Source organism: Martes martes (genome assembly GCF_963455335.1).
Source record: "Martes martes genome assembly, chromosome: 8".
In the NCBI taxonomy this organism is placed as follows: domain Eukaryota; kingdom Metazoa; phylum Chordata; class Mammalia; order Carnivora; family Mustelidae; genus Martes; species Martes martes.
The window spans coordinates 88,083,855-88,100,098 of NC_137895.1; the positions used below are offsets into that span (position 1 = coordinate 88,083,855).

Genomic DNA, 16,244 nt, shown 5'->3' on the forward strand with positions numbered 1-16,244 from the left:
CCAGCATCCTGGAAACCACTGTTTAAAACTCCCCTCCACAGAAGAGCACCAAGTGCAAGTAAAAACAGGATATCATATCTGAATACGGGGGGGGGGGGGGGAATGCATGCCAGAACAAAATGAGGCGGGGTACCAACGTGTCTCTGCGTGTGTGTCTGCAGTCCTCCCACATCAGCATTACCTGGGGATTGAGAAGCCCCGCCCCCCTCCCCGCCAGGCAGCCGCTTACCAAACCTCCCGCACCTCCTCGGGTTACAGGCTCTCCCTACACTCAGGTGGGAGGAAGGAGCACGTGTTTTCCCGAGGCCCAGGCTCCACAGCCTGCTCTGGCCTTGGGTAAAGCAAGATGACAGCGGTGCTCTGAGGTAAGACTCTTTATTGTATACGGGGAGCGGGGGCTAACCCCCACTCACGAGGTAGGGAAGCATGGTTGCGGGGGTAGGCAGCCCTCGGGTGTCACTCTGAGAATGAAGTGGGTGGTGACCATCCTCAGTAGTCCCCTTCCAGGCAGCTGAGAAGAGCCCTGGGAGGAGTGCTCCTCCCTCTGCTTCAGAGAAGGGGACTCCCTGCCTCCTGAAAGCGAGGGTTGACGGTGGTGGTGATGGCACTTCTGTAGAGAGGATTGCTGTCCTGGGAAAGGAGGTTGGAAACTATGAGGAAGAGTCCTTGGGCTTTCCTTTATCTAATCCTAAGAGGCCAACCTCAAACTTGAGCAGCGCCCCAAGAGCTGATGGAAGTTAGCAGCGGGGTGGGCCAAAGGAGGTACAGACCAAAGTGAGGGGGCGGCCTAGGTGGAAGGAGCCAGGGCTGGGGGGCGGGGGCAGGCAGCAGAGAACAAAGAAGTCCTAACCAGGGAGAGCCCAGCAGGGTAGGAGGCAGTCTCCCCACCTGCTTCCAGTTGAGCCGCTGCCGCTCCTTCTCAAAGCGCCTGAATTCTCGGCGATCATAAATTTCCACGGAAAGCCGATAAGCCAGAACTAGACCCAGTCCCACTGCCACGATGCCCCCCACACAGCCCAGCACAATGGTCTGGGTGTGATCTACTCCTATGGGGAAGAAATAACAGGGCCACAGGGATTGATCGGCCATTGCCCACAGTGTGTCCAGCCTCCCCAGCCCTGCCTGTCCTTGAAAACAAAGGGAACCAGGCAGTGGCCAAGACCTTAGTCTTGTCCACTTGGTCCATCACCTCCACTTTTGCCTGGACTCACTGCTCTACTTCAACCCCTAGCCTCGTTTCCCATTCTCTTCACCTCCCCAACCCGAGTTTTGAGGCCCTATCCATCAAACTTCCAGGGCTCCCTTTGGCATGTCCATAACATCCCTGCCCACTTACTCTCTTTGGGTCTCACTCTGAGCACAACCCTGCCTCCGGCTCCCTCCTCCACCAGGAAGAAGAACAGCTGGTTGTCCAGGGTCCTCTCTTTGCACCAGCCATCATCCAGGATAGGGGCCGAAGTCAGGGTCACGTTGAGAGAGCCACAAGCCCCACTGCAATTGAGGGCCAGGGGGCCAGTTCCGAAGGCCCCACACTCTGCACAGTCCCTGTCCAGTGGACACCAGTAGATTACCAGCTAGGCAGCTGTCACCCACACTACGCGGCAGGAAGGAGCAGGCAGATGGGAGTGGCACTGTGAGCCCCGCTGTGCCCCTGCTCCCAAGCCGCAGGACCGGAGGCCTCACCTGTATCTCTCGCATGATGTCGCACAGCCTGGGCACTGCTCACAGAGGGCACCGAAGTAGCCCTCCAAACACTGGCAGCGGTTGCACCTGCACTCTCCGTGCCTGCTGCAGATAATTCCGTCGGGACTGGTACAGCTGTCTGTGTCCCCACTGCACTCACACGCTCTGCCAGTGCGGTTGGCGAAACAGTGACACAATCCACATCGGCAGCGGCCAAAGCCTGGGGCAGAGCCATGCTTGGGCTGACAACCACGCTCCTCACACACAATGGGCATCACATGCCACCACAGGCTGCCTAAAGCTGGTCTGTTTCTGTGCATCCAACTCCTTCCCAAGGGTGCCAGACACCTCCAACTCCTACGCCAGAAACTTCAATACTCGCCCTCAAGGCCTTGAAGTCCCCAGAGCCTAAATACCCTTGGGAGCCACTCTAACCCCTCCCTTCTCCCAAAGCCTGCAGGTACCTCCACAGAGGATGCCCTCGTGTCGCTCGCAGCCAGCATCATCACACTCGCACAGACTCCCGGAGCTCTGTCCACTGCAGCTGCAACGTCCACAATGACACCGTCCCTTCCCGCTACACAAGGGCCCTGTCCCATTGGGGGACCGGCACCCAGATTCCAGATCGGGGGAAGACAGCTCAGCCTCAGAGCATTCACAGAGCCGGCCCAGGCGGCCAGGAGCACAGCTGGGAGGGGAAGGCAGAGGCAGAGTCAGACAGAGCCAGGAAAGGGAAGGGTGGGTCAGAGGGTTACCATCCCTTGACCTATCTGTCCCAGGGTCCTCTAAACCTAAGATCTCTAAAGAGTGGGAGAGAGTTGAGTGGCTGAAGGGATGCTGGTATGTGGTTGAGCACCAAGAAGTAAAAGAGTGGAGGGGAGGGTCTTGGTATATCTGGGAAACTTCAGATGAAAATCAGGGTGGAGTCTTGGGACATTTGGAAAAAGATGTCTAGAGATGCCAGAGGGAGGATAGAAGGGAGAGGAGGAATACCGGGCTTGGTCATGTATGAGGAGCCACATGGCTAAAAGGAAGCAGGAGGCCTCACCTGCATACCCCGCATTGTAGGAGTCCCTGGCCATCACTGCAGTGGGGAGCCTGGGCCTGGGTGTCACTGCAGTTACAATCACACAAAGTGTGCAGCTCCACAGTCAGCTCTTCTGAGAAGCCAAGGGCTCGCAGCCTCAGAAGCTGGGGCTCCGAGGAGCAGTGGGTAGCTTGGAGAGTAACCAAAAAATTCACCTGAGGACAATATGGGCAGAAATCAGACTTAAGGTCCTGTGTACACACACACAGACACACACCAAACCCATTGATCATCCAGAACCTATTCCTTAGGAAATTAAGGGATAAGATCATGCTAACACCCATCTCTTAGAAACCCACTGGAGGAAGCCACTCATTAAACCCTTTCAGAAAGGATGAAGGGAGAACTACCCCATGCTTTTGCATTGTTCTCTGTGTCTGCCCCCAATCTTTTCCTGCCTGCTTCAATTTCCCTCCCGCACCCCCACTTCCTTCCTTCTGCCTATCTCGGCTGGCTCTCACCGTCTGGTTGGTTCGGACGTGGTTGCACTGGCCCCGGTCCCCAGCCTCACCCTCCTTCTTCTCAGGATCCCCACACTGAGATTCATATGAGATGTGGACCCCCGGAGGGAGTGGAGAGTGTTCGAGGGTCACCGTGGAGGACAGGCTCTGTGGAAGGGAGACAGTAACCACGTGAAGGCAGGACTCCAACCTCACCTTGTGCCCTCTGCAGCCATTCCAAATTCCACCACAAGCCTGCCCTCAGCCTGCCATGGGGCCCCTTGTAACATGCAGGAGCTGCTTCTCATACTCCCAATCAGGATATACAACCTGTACACGTAAAGCACTCAAGGGCAGAGTCTTTCAATTGAGTTTGCCCTGGGAAATTGGATCCTGTCTCAGATTTTCTCACTGTGGCTTTAGGATGTGTGTCATAAGACGCCTATAGCATGGTTACAGAGCTAAGCCCAAGAAAAACTTAAGGCTCTTTATGGTTCCTTCTACCTGTAAAATTCTATGGTTCCTGTGAAAAATGCTTCTGAATTATTTGTAAGCTCAGTGAAAGTGGGCTCCAGATGTTACTTTCCTTATGGATCGACTGGGGCACAAATGCCAGCCCTTCTGTCTGTTCTCTGTGTGACCCTGGGCAAGTCATTCAGGCCCCTGTGTCCATATTCTCATCTATAAAATAGGGATGCTAATCGTTAGCAAACGGGTTCAGTGGGATAAGTGGGAGGGCAAACAGCATGAGCACTTAGGACAGTGTTTGGCATGAAATACTGGCTCAATGAATGTTCCTTTCCTTCCTTGCCCAGAGCAGGGCTCTGTGTTCCACGCAAGCCAGACACTTCAGATGTACAAGTGTCAGACTGGCTGAGTGAACGATTAATGACAGCCATAGACAAACTGTAGGTAGGAGCCGTGGAGGGCTACACCAAAAAGCGATCAGTCCTTCTCAGTTCTGCCACCTCCCCAAAGGCCCCTTTCCAGGGCCTGCGCTCGCCATGCTGCCCAGTCCCAGCCCCTTACCTTATAAGCATCCATGATGAGCTGCACCACGTTGCTGGAGTCCTCACTCAACAACCCCACTGCGGATTTAGGAATCAGCTTACTCAGCTCCTAGGTTATGAGGAGTTGAGGGAAATGGGCTTCTAGAGGGTCTGGAAGGGGGGTGAGGACTTATGGGGAGGAGGAGAGTGGGTCTTTGAGGGAGCTGAGAAAGGCTCACAGCGGGAAGGTCCGGCATTCAGACAGCTCTCACCTGGTAGACAGGCAGCGTGGCACTGGTGACAGCAAAGATGGGCTGGATATTTGCCGCAGACAGGGCCTGGGCTACCTGACCCACAGAGGGGTAGTCCTGGGCAGGGGAGCAGGGACAAGGTGAGCTCCGCCAGTCTTCCCCACAACATCCAACATGCCCTCTGCCCAGGAAGTCCAGGAACCAGGGTTCCACCAGCTAGAGGAACCCTGGAGGCTCAGCAAGGAGGAGGGAGGGGCTAGGGAGTGGGGTGACATGGGTTTCTGTCTGACCAGTGGGGGGACATGGAGAAGAGGAGCTCCTGGGGAAGAGGGCAGGGTGGTCACTGGTAAGAGCGAGGAGGCAGGGGTAGGGGGCCTGGGTGTAGAGGAGGGGTGGCTCCGATAGGGGTGGGGCAAGGGTAGAGACTCACAAACTCTGGACTGCGACGATAGAGGCCATCGCTGTCCAAGTGGCAGTGCCCATCGCTGGGCATGAAAATGCCACCCAACTTCCCATCCCCAGCTGTGTGGAACGTGTCATCCGAAGTGAACACCAGCAAGCGGGATACATTCCTCCAGCCAATCTGCTCCTGGGGTTGGGGGCGTGGAAGTTAGGCTGTGCACCTTGCTCTATGAGCCAAGGATCTGCCAGCCTCATTCTGAGTCAGTTTGTGTACCTCCCTGTCTCCAGCCCCCTGCTTCTCCCCAGCCCCCCATACATGGTCATTGCTAGTGGAGGCCTTCTTATGAGCTAGAAAAACATGCCTCTTCCTTAAGGTACTTTACTCCAATCCACTAGGAAATTGTTCAGATGAATATGCAAACTATAGTGAGGATGGGGCGCCTGGGTGGCTCAGTGGGTTAAGCCTCTGCCTTCGGCTCAGGTCATGGTCTCAGGTCCTGGGATCGAGTCCCGCATCGGGCTCTCTGCTCTGCAGGGAGCCTGCTTCCTCCTCTCTCTCTGTCTGCCTGCCTATCTGCCTACTTGTGATCTCTGTCTGTCAAATAAATAAATAAAATCTTTAAAAAAAAAAAACCTACAGTGAGGATGGTACAAAGGGCACCCCTAGAATTGGGCACTGCATGACCCTATGTGGCAGTCTCGGCCCCAAACAGTGCTTTGGACCCAGATGCCCTCCTCACGTCCTCACCTGACAGAGTGCAGCCTGCAGAATGGCATCGAAGCCACCTTCAGGCGAGTCCAGATTTCCAGACACGTTCTGGCGCCCCACCTCCCGCTCGAAGGCCTTAGCATCCCCGGTCAGCGACAGCACGTGGCGAAAGCTGAAGGGTGGCTGGCAGCGCTCCAGCCGGGTGGGACAGGGGTGGCGAAGTTTGGAGGACACCGTGCTCACGAAGGGCATCACCGTTTTGTCCACGAAGGAGCCAAAGCCTAGGAGGGTGGAACCATGAGGGCTGTGCCAGAAGTCACTGGCTAGCTGCAGGGTGGAAGGGCCTCTGCTGAGGACTCAGAAAGCAGAGGTGCATGGGAAGTGGCAGGCGGTCAGGGGGACAGTCACAGAGGAGTAGAAGAGATAATGAGAGCGACTGAGATAATGAGAGTGAGTGCCCCCAGCGTGGAGGGTCCGACTATCTGGACTACTTGGCCAGTGGGGGCAGGGGAGGGGGGAGCAAAAGGTTTGGATCACTGGTTCAGGGCAGTGGGGGATGGAGGAAATCAAGAGGAGGACATAGTGGCAGTCAGGCAGGGCCTCTGGAGGAAGGAGATGGAATAGGGTATAGCCTGATGCAAAGGAGGGCATCTTGAACAAGGGAGATGTGAGTGCAGAAGGTGCAGCCAGGGACAATGGCATTTAGCCCTTGTCGGAGGGACACAGATGGGGCTGAGACAGTGGCGTCAGGGCAGTATCTGGGTTGGTAGATCCAGGGTGCCCTGTCTGACCCTGTCTGAACCCCGTCTGGCTAGACTCTGGGACTCAGTTACCCCTCCTGTAGAATGAGTGCTCCTACTGGACAGCCTCTTAAATCCCCTCCAGTTCTGTCCTGGAAGATGAATGTCTTTGGGAGGAGAGACCAGAAACCCGTTGCCTGAGCAGGTCTGCTAAAAACTGGGAGAGGGCAGATAGGGGCCCGAGCTCCCGCAGGGGGAGGCCGAGGGCCGGCGGGGCGCTCACCGATGCGCACGGAGTGTGTGACCTGCTGCAGCCGCACCAGCAGGTCGTGCCCGAGCTGGCGCACGCGTTCCAGGTCGTCCTTCATGGAGTAGCTCAGGTCCATGAGGTAGTACAGGTCGACGGGGTATCCCGGGGCCCGGAGGAAGCGCACGCGGAGCTGCTGCGGCTCCCCTGGGGGGCGGGCGTGGGTCAGCGCGCGGGAGATGGCATCCCGGCCCCGCCCTCCAGCCCCGCCCCCAGGGACTCACCGGGCCGCAGTGTGACCCGCACCCGCTGCGGCGCCAGCTGCGTGGCCCCCTCGCCGCGGGTGCCCGGGCTCAGCGGCTGGTCCTGCAGCACCTCCAGCCGGCCACGGGGCTCCTCCAGCTCCCACAAGGGGCAGCCACGGGCTAGCAGCTCCTGTCGCTGGCCGCAGCGCCGCTCCTCCGCTAACCCCGACGCGGTGAAGTTCTGAGTCCAAGGGGAAGCGCGTCGGGACTCTGGTCCCCCACGGACCCCCACCCCAACACCTGCGATCCAGGCAGCTCCCAACCCGACCCTCAAGGTGCCCTGAGCCCCTCGGATGCCCTCCCCTCTCCGTCCCCCCACAGCCACCTCCAAACCTGGTTCTGTCTTGTCAGAGCCCACTTCCTCTAGCACCACACCTCCCCTCTGCTCATCTAGACAACCCCCTCTCCCTAGCCACCTACCCTTCTCCTCCCCTCAGGGCCACAGACTTCCTGTTGAGATCTCAGGCACCTCACTACCACAAGAAAAGGAGGAGCCTAGTCTCCTAGTCCAAGCTCTCCTGCATGCTCAGGCCAAAACGGGAAAGCTGGTCAGGTTAAGACCCAGCCTAAGTTCCCCGGGAGGGGGAAGGACCAGGACAGAACAGGAGACTTTTCTCCCCTCCCCCCACCCAGCTCCCACCCCCGTGTCTGGTCCCTTGGGGACTGGCTGGGAAGTGGCAGAGGAAGGAAATGGTTACAGTGGCTTCTCAACTGGCCCTGGTGCCAGTCTTAGATCCAGAGATTGAAGGAGGCAGACTGGTATCTGACTGTCTGCCTCGCCCCTCTCTGCTCTCTGTCTCCCACTGACTCTGAGTCTCCTCTTCCGGTCCTCCCAGATTCACAGGGTGCCTTTCTCCCCGGCTGGCTCAGCCTCCACTCAGCTTCTGTAACTCTGCCTTCTAGGGAGTTTGCCCTCATCTCTGATCGAACTCTCCCTCTTCCTACCCCCCAGCTCAGGTACCCACCATGCTCTGCCACTCCATGAGCCCTGTCTCTTTAAGGCACAAAGAACTGCCTCATTTGACAGGCCAGGGAGACACCTCCTCCCCAGCATCCTTCTGGGCCACTTGGGTAGATCAAAGCCTACCCACTTCTACCACCTTCCCTTCTACTCTCCCAGCCACAGGAGACTACATACCTTGGGAAAGCTATGCCCATGCACCCCCAACACAGACTCAGAAAACCAGTCATATACTTTCAGTTAGGGATTAATCCCCAATGTGATGATAAAGCATTTGGAGATGGAGCCTCTGGGAAGAGATGAGGGTTAGTTGAGATCATGAAGGGAGAACCCTCACGTGGTGGGGGGAGGGGGTGCAATTGATGCCATTATAAGAAGAGGCACCAGAGAGCTTGTCTACAGCCTGACTACAGGCCGGGGAGAGGGCTCTCACCAGGAACCAAAATGACTGCCACCTTGATCTTGGATCTAGGCTCCAGCACTGTGAGAAATAAATCCCTATTGCTTAAGCGACCCAGTCTGTGGTATGTTGTTACTGCTGCCTGAGCTGACAAACACTTTCTCACATGTACACGGGGGCCAAAGCTCACTCTACCTGTACACAAGTGTGAGTTCCAGCAAGAACATGCTTCCGCCAAATGTAAGGTCACCAAGTCTTCTCCAGAGATACAAAAATACACAGACACATAAGTGTATATGCACAGGGCCCTTGCACACGCATGCATGCGCACACACACAGGAGTCCTAGGTGCACAAACTCAGTCACCCATGGGACTGCCGAGTGCACCCAGAAATCACACATTTGCCCACACAATCAAGCACAGAGCTCTGTTCTGCACATACACCTATACACAGTCTCCAAAGGCCACAGGTCCAGCTTTACCAGTTGCTTGCACCATGCACAGCTTGGGTGTGAGAGGATGCACTCCCGGCAGGAGGAGGCGGGCTGGCAGGACCCCTGCAGGGATGGATCAGGATCCCTCCATTCTGTGGCCTTCTCGGACAGGGAGATCATGGCATCCAACTCACTCTCCCCTCTGCTCAGGACCAGCAGGAAAACAAGGACTACAGGCAAAGCCACCATGGCCTACAATAGGACATAAAGGGTGTCACGTGGGTCCTTAAGGAAGGGCCTCCAAGCTCTCAGTCCTCTAAACTCAGCCTGTGTTTGTCACTCTCAAAACTCTGCCTCAGGGGCGCCTGGCTGTCTTAGTCCTGGAGCATGCAACTCTTAATCAAGAGTTGCATGCTCTAGGACTAAGAAAACTTAGTAAAAACACCTTTTTACTAAGAAAACTTAGTAAAAACACCTTTTTACTAAGAAAACTTAGTAAAAACACCTTGCTCTAGGACTAAGAAAACTTAGTAAAAACACCTTGGGTGTAGAGTTTACTTAAGAAAACAAACAAACAAACCTCTACCTCAATTCTTTATTTCCTCTGAGTGTCTCTCCCTGTGGATTCAGCTTTAAAATGTCAGGAAGGCGGGGCACCTGGGCCTGGGTGGCTCAGTTGGTTAAGCAACTGCCTTCAGCTCAGGTGATGATTCCAGGGTCTTGGAATCCAGCCCCACATCGGGCTCCCTGCTCAGCAGAGGAGTCTGCTTCTTCCTCTCCCCCTGCTCATGCTTTCTCTCTCTTGCTCAGTCTCTCTCTTTCAAATAAATAAATAAATAGAATCTTTTTTAAAAAAATGTCGGGAAGAGGCAGCCACCACATGTGGGTAGGAGCCTCAGAGAAGTCCTGTCCCTCCTTTGTGCAGACTTTGCCAGGGACAAAGTGGGCAAAATGGCCTAACAAGAGTCTGGGGACTAGCCCCGGAAGCACTAAGGTCTACACCCACCAATGTCTAGTCACCAAGATTCCAAGCCTCAGTGGAAACAGAACCAAACAGGAAACACACCAAGTTCTGGTCCTGCTTCAGTCACTCGCTGGCTGTATGGCCAATCAGACTTTTTCTCTGGGCCTTAGTTCCCACATCTGTAAAGAGAGACAGTTAAATAAATAATCTGACAGGCCTTGTAGTTTTCATAATCTTGGATTCTAAATGAAGGAACAGGGGTGCCTGGGTGGCTCAGTTGGTTGAGCGTCTACTTTGGGCTCAGGTCATGATCTCAGGGTCCTGGGACTGAGCCCCATATTGGGCTCCCTGCTTAGCGGGGAGTCTGCTTCTCCCTTTCCCTCTGCCTCCTCCCCACTGCTCATGCTCATGCTCTGTCTCTGTCTCTCTTTCAAATAAAGAAATAAAATCTTTTTAAAAAGAGAAAAAACATTAAAGAAAGAGAAAGAAAGAAAAGAAAAGAAAAAAGAAAGAAAGAGGGTCAAGGGTTCTAAATTTAAGGGAGGAAAGTCAGGGAATAAGAATGAGAGGAAGAGGAGTGCCTGGGTGCCTCAGTGGGTTAAAGCCTCTGCCTTCGGCTCAGGTCATGATCCCAGGGTCCTGGGGTCTTGGGGTCCTGGGGCTCTCTGCTCAGCAGAAGCCTGCTTCCTCTCTCTCTCTCTCTCTCTCTCTCTCTGCCTGCTTTTTGCTTACATGTGATCTCTGTCTGTCAAATAAATAAATAAAATCTTTAAAAAAAAAAAAAAGAATGAGAGGAAGGAAGACTAGAGCTAATGAAGGAGTGTGTGAGAGAGGCAGGGAAGGTAGCTGACATGGTAGCAAGAGGAATAAAGATTAGACCATAAGAGAAATTTCTAAAGGCTGGGATAATGCAGGAAGGCAAGCCACGGGTTGGTAAACTTTTCTCTTTCTTGTATGTTGCACAAAGCAAATATAGACTGAAGAAAGAGCCTAAAGGCAGGGTAATTCCTGAAATGACCTCCAGGGAAAACCAGGCAAATTTCTGATTGTTAAAAACTTATTAATTGGGGCTCCTGGGTGGCTCAGTGGGTTAAAGCCTCTGCCTTCGGCTCAGGTCATGATCTCAGGGTCCTGGGATCGAGCCCCACATCAGGCTCTCTGCTCAGCGGGAAGTCTGCTTCCCCCTCTCTCTCTGCCTGTCTCTCTGCCTACTTGTGATATCTGTCTGTCAAATAAATAAATAAATAAAATCTTTAAAAAAAAAGAGAGAGAGAGAGACAAAAATCAGAAAGTTAAGGGGGCTCCTGGGTGGTGCAGTCGATTAAGTGTCTGACTCTGGGTTTTCAGCTTGTGTCCTGATCTCAGGGTTCTGATCTCAGGGTCAAGAGATAGAGCCCTATGTCCCTCTGGCTCTGTGCCCAACACGGTGTCTGCTTGACACTCTGTCTCCCTCTGTCTCTCTCCCCTGTGTGCGAGCGCACTTTCTCTCAAATAAATAAATATTTTTTAAAAATCAGAAAGGTACATTGCAATAGCCTTTTTTTACAGAGATGGAAAAGTTGGTCCTATACTTCCTGTGGAATTGCATGGGACCCTGAATGGCCATAACAATCTTGAAAAAGAATGAAATCAGAGGTCTCGGGACGCCTGGGTGGTTCAGTTGGTTAAGCGGCTGCCTTCGGCTCAGGTCATGATCCCAGCGTCCTGGGATCGAGTCCCACATCGGGCTCCTTGCTTGGCGGGGAGCCTGCTTCTCCCTCTGCCTCTGCCTACCACTCTGTCTGCCTGTGCTTGCTCGCGCTCTCTCTCTAACAAATAAATAAATTAAAAAAAAAAAAAGAATTCTCTCTCTAAAAAAAAAAAAAAAAAAAATCAGAGGTCTCTCACATCTTTCAAACCTTACTAGAAAGCTACAGTGATCAAGACAATATGGCATGTAGATCAAGGGTAGGCATGTAGATCAATGAAATAAAATCGAGAGTCCAGAAATAAATTCATCCATTTATGGCCAATTGATCTGCAACAAGGGTGCCTATCCACATGTGAAAGAAGGAAGTTGGACTCCTACCTCACCACATATACAAAAATTAACTGAAAATGCATCAACGACCTAAATGTAAGTCCTTGAACTATAAATTCTTCGAAGAAAATGGAGGGGTAAATCTTTGCGGCCTTGGACTTGACAATGGATTTTTTTTTAAGATTTTATTTATTTATTTGACAGATAGAGATCACAAGCAGGCAGAGAGGCAGGCAGAGGGAGAGAGAAGCAGGTTCCCCACTGAGCAGAGACTCCAACATGGGGCTCCATCCCAGGAGCCCGAGATCATGACCAGAGTCAAAGGCAGAGGCCTAACCCACTGAGCCACCCAGTGACAATGGCTTCTTAATGAGGACATCAAAACATAAGCAACAAAAGAAAAAAAATAGGTCAATTGGACTTCATAAAAATATAAATATATAAATATAAAACTTTTGTGCTTCAAAGAGCACTATGGAGAAGACGAAAAGACAAGCTACAGAAAGTGAGGAAATATTTGCAAATCATATATTTGAGAAGGATCCAGAACATATAAAGAACTATTCCAACTCAACAACTAAAAGGCAAACCACCCCACTTTATTTTTTTAAGATTTTATGTATTTACCTGACAGACGGAGATCACAAGTAGGCATAGAAGCAGGCAGAGAGAGAGGAGGAACCAGGATCCCTGCCAAGTAGAGAGCCCAATGCGGGGCTTGATCCCAAGACCCTGAGATCATGACCTGAGCCAAAGACAGAGGCTTAATCCACTGACACACCTAGGCACCCCGGCTATATTAAATTTTTTTAAAAATAGAAAAAGAGGGAACCTGGGTGGCTCAGTGGGTTAAAGCCTCTGCTTTCGGCTCAGGTCGTGATCCCAGGGTCTTGGGATCAAGCCCCGCATTGGGCTCTCTGCTCGGCAGGGAGCCTGCTTCCTCCTCTCCCTCTGCCTGCCTCTCTGCCTACTTGTGATCTCTGTCTGTCAAATAAATAAATAAAATCTTTTAAAAAAATAGAAAAAGAGGATGTAGAGAATATGGAACCATCGTATATTGCTGGTGGGAATGTAAAATGGTACAACAGAGTTTGATAAATCCCCAGTAAGTTACTTAAAACAAAAATTTGTACATGAACCTTCATAGCAGTGCTATTCACAATAGCCTCAAGGTAGAAACAACACAAATGTCCATCTGCTGATGAACGGTTAGACAAAATGTGCTATCTCCACACAATGGACTATTATTTGGCCATAGGAAAGAATGAAGTCCTGACACATGCTACAACATCGCTGAAACTTGAAAATGCAATGATAAGTGAATGAAACCAGTCACAAAAAAACACACATTGTACGATTCGGTTTATGGGAACTCTTGTGACTAGACAAATTCCCAGAAACAGAAAGTAGATGGTCATTGCAGGGGGTGCTGGGGAGGAGGGAAGAATGAGGAATAACTGCTTAATGGGCAGTTTTGTTCTGGAGTGAAGAAACAATTCTGAAACTAGATAGCAGTGATGGTTGTAAAACACTGTAAGGGTACTTAATGTCACTGAACTGAACACTTAAAATGGTTAAAATGATCAATTTTAGGGACACCTGGATGGCTCAGTTGGTTAGGCGTCTGCCTTCGGCTTGGGCAGTCATCCCAGGGTCCTGGGATCGAGCCCCGAGAGATAGGCTCTCTGCTCAGTGGAGAGCCTGCTTCTCCCTCTCCCTCTGCTTGTGCATGGCATGTGCTTTCTCTTGTTCTCTGTCTCTATCTGAAATAAATAAATAAAATCTAAAAAAAAACTTTACAAAATTATAAATTTTATGTGCATTTTATCACATAAAAAATCAAAACGTTTACAAATCTCCCACTCTATCCCCCATCCTCCCGTTTCCACACCTCACTCCAAATAAATAACCATCACTTTTTTATTATCTTTTGTTGCTTATAATCCTTCTAGGGATTGTTTTATGCATATACAAACTAATATAAGTGTATATGTTCTTAAATGGTCAAATCAAATGACAGATTTCTATGATCAGAATTCTAGAATACACGCAGTTTTGCCCCCTATTTTTTTTTCTTTCAATTACTTTTCTTGGAAACCTGTTACTGAAGAAAATAAAGAACTTGCTTGTCATTTTCACAGCCATATAGATTTCCACTTAGCATGGATGTATCACATTACAGTTAATCTCGGATGGGGATTTAAATTGCTTCTAATTGCTCACTATTGAAACTAATGCTGCAATGGAAATTCATGCACTTATTATTTCACATGTGTGCAAGTGAATCTGTAGGGTATGTCCCTGGAAGAAGGGATGCCCGAGTGGCTCAGTTGATTAAGCGTCTGACTTCAGCTCAGGTCATGATCCTGGGGTCCTGGGATCAAGCCCCACATCGGGCTCCTTGCTCAGTGGGGAGCCTGCTTCTCCCTCTGCCTGCACCTCTCTCTGCTTGTGCTCTCCCTCTCTCTCTGTCTGACAAATAAATGAATAATTTTTTTAAAGTCCCCGGAAGAGGATTTGTAGGGTCAATAAATAGGTATCACTTGTAATGTTGGTGCGTTATCACTGACATAACCACTTTAGCAACAGTGTCGGTTTATATTCCCACCAGTGGTGTGTGTATGAGAAAGGTCAACTAAGTCCTTGGCCTGAAGCACCTGCATCTTCCTCCTCCTGGGTCTAGATTCAAATGGGTGCTCTATACAGCGTGGGGAAGGGGTGGGGTGCCAATTTGTTGACCTCAGCAGTTCTACCACTTAGGACCTCGGGTGCCATATATATATATCTGTCTGTCTGTCTTGGGGCCCCCCTCCTGTGCAAGGTCGGCCCACGGCTCAGGCTCAGGCTCTGTAACCTCAACCCTGCTTGCTCTGCACGCCTGTGGTCAAGGAGGCCAACGATGCTGCAGCACAAAGCCCAGTTTTGACTCATCTGTCAAGGCGGGGCCCCCAGGATTGGACATACCCAGAGACCTCAAACCTACTCATCTCCCCTAAAGAGAGCCCTTGGGACTCCCTGCCCAGGACTTCCCAACCCCCTTCTCCCAATTTTCCCTCTTCTTTCTAACTTGGGGATACACGACCTGCAGCTTGTTTCTGTTAATTTCTCCCCTCCACCCACTCAAAAATTTGATGACACCTTTCTGCTGCTTTTCTCTTCTCCACTTCTTTTTTTTATTATTATTAAAGATTTTTATTTATTTATTTGACAGAGATCACAAGTAGGCAGAGAGGCAGGCAGAGAGAGAGGAAGGGAAGCAGGCTCCCTGCTGAGCAGAGAGCCCGACATGGGGCTTGATCCCAGGACCCTGAGATCATGACCTAAGCCAAAGGCAGAGGCCTTAACCCACTGAGCCACCCAGGAGCCCCTCTTCTTCACTTCTGTACAGCTCTTTGTTTTACTTCCTTTTCCCTCTTATCCTAACCATAGGGCAGCAGGGCTGTCAACTTCATCCCCCTCTTTTTACAACCTAAATCCCAGGGCGGTGACAGTGAACAGGGATTAAGACAGGTGAGACTCATCAAAAGTTGTGCCTCTCCCCATCAGATCCAGTGGGCTCCACCTGATCCCCTTTCTCTTCCCTTGAGGGGATCTTCTGGCATCTTCCCTCCTTTCCTTCTGTAGTCCCATTTTCCTGGCCTCGATTCTGACTCCAGTACACAGCCTAACATTCCCCCTTCACCATCTGAGAAACAGAGCATTTGCCCAACCTATTCAGATCTCCCAAATCAGGTGGAATCCTCTGCTGCCCACTCAGCAACACAAGGAGGGAAGAGAACAGAGCCACTGGGCCACCATCCCCCAGGACTGTGGTAGCCACTGTCAAGCTGTCACTGGCAGATCTGAGCTGAGCACCAGGCACTAGGCAGCTGGGGGAGCTGCTAGGGAGTCACACTGGGAGAGCCCTACCTTGACATAATCTTTGGCACATGGCAGGCTCTCCAATGATAGCAGTCATACACTCCCCTACCTTCTTTGCCTCCCTCTCCAGCCCCACTTTTGGGAAACCTATGCAGGAGAGATAGGTAGGGGTGAGGCGGGGAGAGCTTGAGAAACTGGAGGAGGGAACTGGGAAGAGGATCTTAGGAATTCAGAAAGGATTTCAGAGCCTTTCTCCAGTCTCAGCCAGATCTTGGGCATCTTCGGGTCAGAGCCCGGAGCCCTATTCCCTGGAAGTGGTAGGGAGCAGGCAGGGGTTGGGTTGTAAGGAGAGGAGGCAGAGGGCTGGTGCCCTGGTACTCACAGGTGCATGCCACGGAGCAGCTCTTCCTCCAGCAGCGGTGGCCTTTGTGTACTGATCTGGGAGGCTGCAGAGGAGGAAGTGACACGCCCTGGGGTGGGGTGGGGTGGAGGAGATTTCGGGGTGGTGGGGTAACTGACCTAGGAGAAGGTGGAGCCCATAGGGGTGGAACTGAGCCAAGGGGGGTGTGATGATACAGAGATCTGGAAGGAAGCAAGGAAGCTTGTCTGGCTACCAAGACCCTATGACATGCTGGGGTGTCCCACTATATTATAATTAACCCATGACACAGCCACAGGTTAATATCCCCCCAGCCCCTAAATTTTACAGATATAGAGGCTAAGAGGAAAGATAGATGTTGTGGTTCAGAG

General features: G+C 51.8%; 1 protein-coding gene across 2 annotated transcripts; it reads right to left on the reverse strand.

Annotated features, from left to right (window-relative positions):
- Window positions 1–360: 360 nt before the first annotated feature.
- On the reverse strand, window positions 361–15,929 carry ITGB7 (integrin subunit beta 7). Of its 2 annotated transcripts, XM_080811893.1 has the most exons (16): window positions 15,877–15,929; window positions 9,716–9,792; window positions 8,698–8,901; window positions 6,833–7,034; window positions 6,585–6,755; window positions 5,601–5,842; window positions 4,881–5,039; window positions 4,472–4,567; window positions 4,240–4,329; window positions 3,232–3,378; window positions 2,732–2,925; window positions 2,148–2,371; window positions 1,684–1,903; window positions 1,337–1,545; window positions 889–1,046; window positions 361–630 (listed from the first exon to the last, which is right to left on the reverse strand). In XM_080811893.1, the coding sequence occupies exons 3-16, from the start codon at window positions 8,896–8,898 to the stop codon at window positions 550–552; spliced, it is 2,394 nt and encodes a 797-aa protein (XP_080668019.1). In that variant the 5' UTR covers window positions 8,899–8,901; window positions 9,716–9,792; window positions 15,877–15,929; the 3' UTR covers window positions 361–549. The 2 variants fall into 2 exon arrangements, with proteins under 2 accessions (XP_080668019.1, XP_080668020.1); XM_080811894.1 differs by lacking the exons at window positions 8,698–8,901; window positions 9,716–9,792; window positions 15,877–15,929 and adding an exon at window positions 7,187–7,236.
- Window positions 15,930–16,244: the final 315 nt, after the last annotated feature.

Coding starts and splice junctions, on each gene's coding strand:
- ITGB7 (XM_080811893.1), bottom strand. CDS start 8,898: ATGGTGGCTTTGCCTGTAGTCCTTGTTTTCCTGCTGGTCCTGAGCAGA. Junction 1,047..1,336: donor CAGAGTGAGACCCAAAGAGA/GTAAGTGGGCAG, acceptor TCTTCCCCATAG/GAGTAGATCACACCCAGACC. Junction 631..888: donor AGCGGCTCAACTGGAAGCAG/GTGGGGAGACTG, acceptor CTCCTTTCCCAG/GACAGCAATCCTCTCTACAG.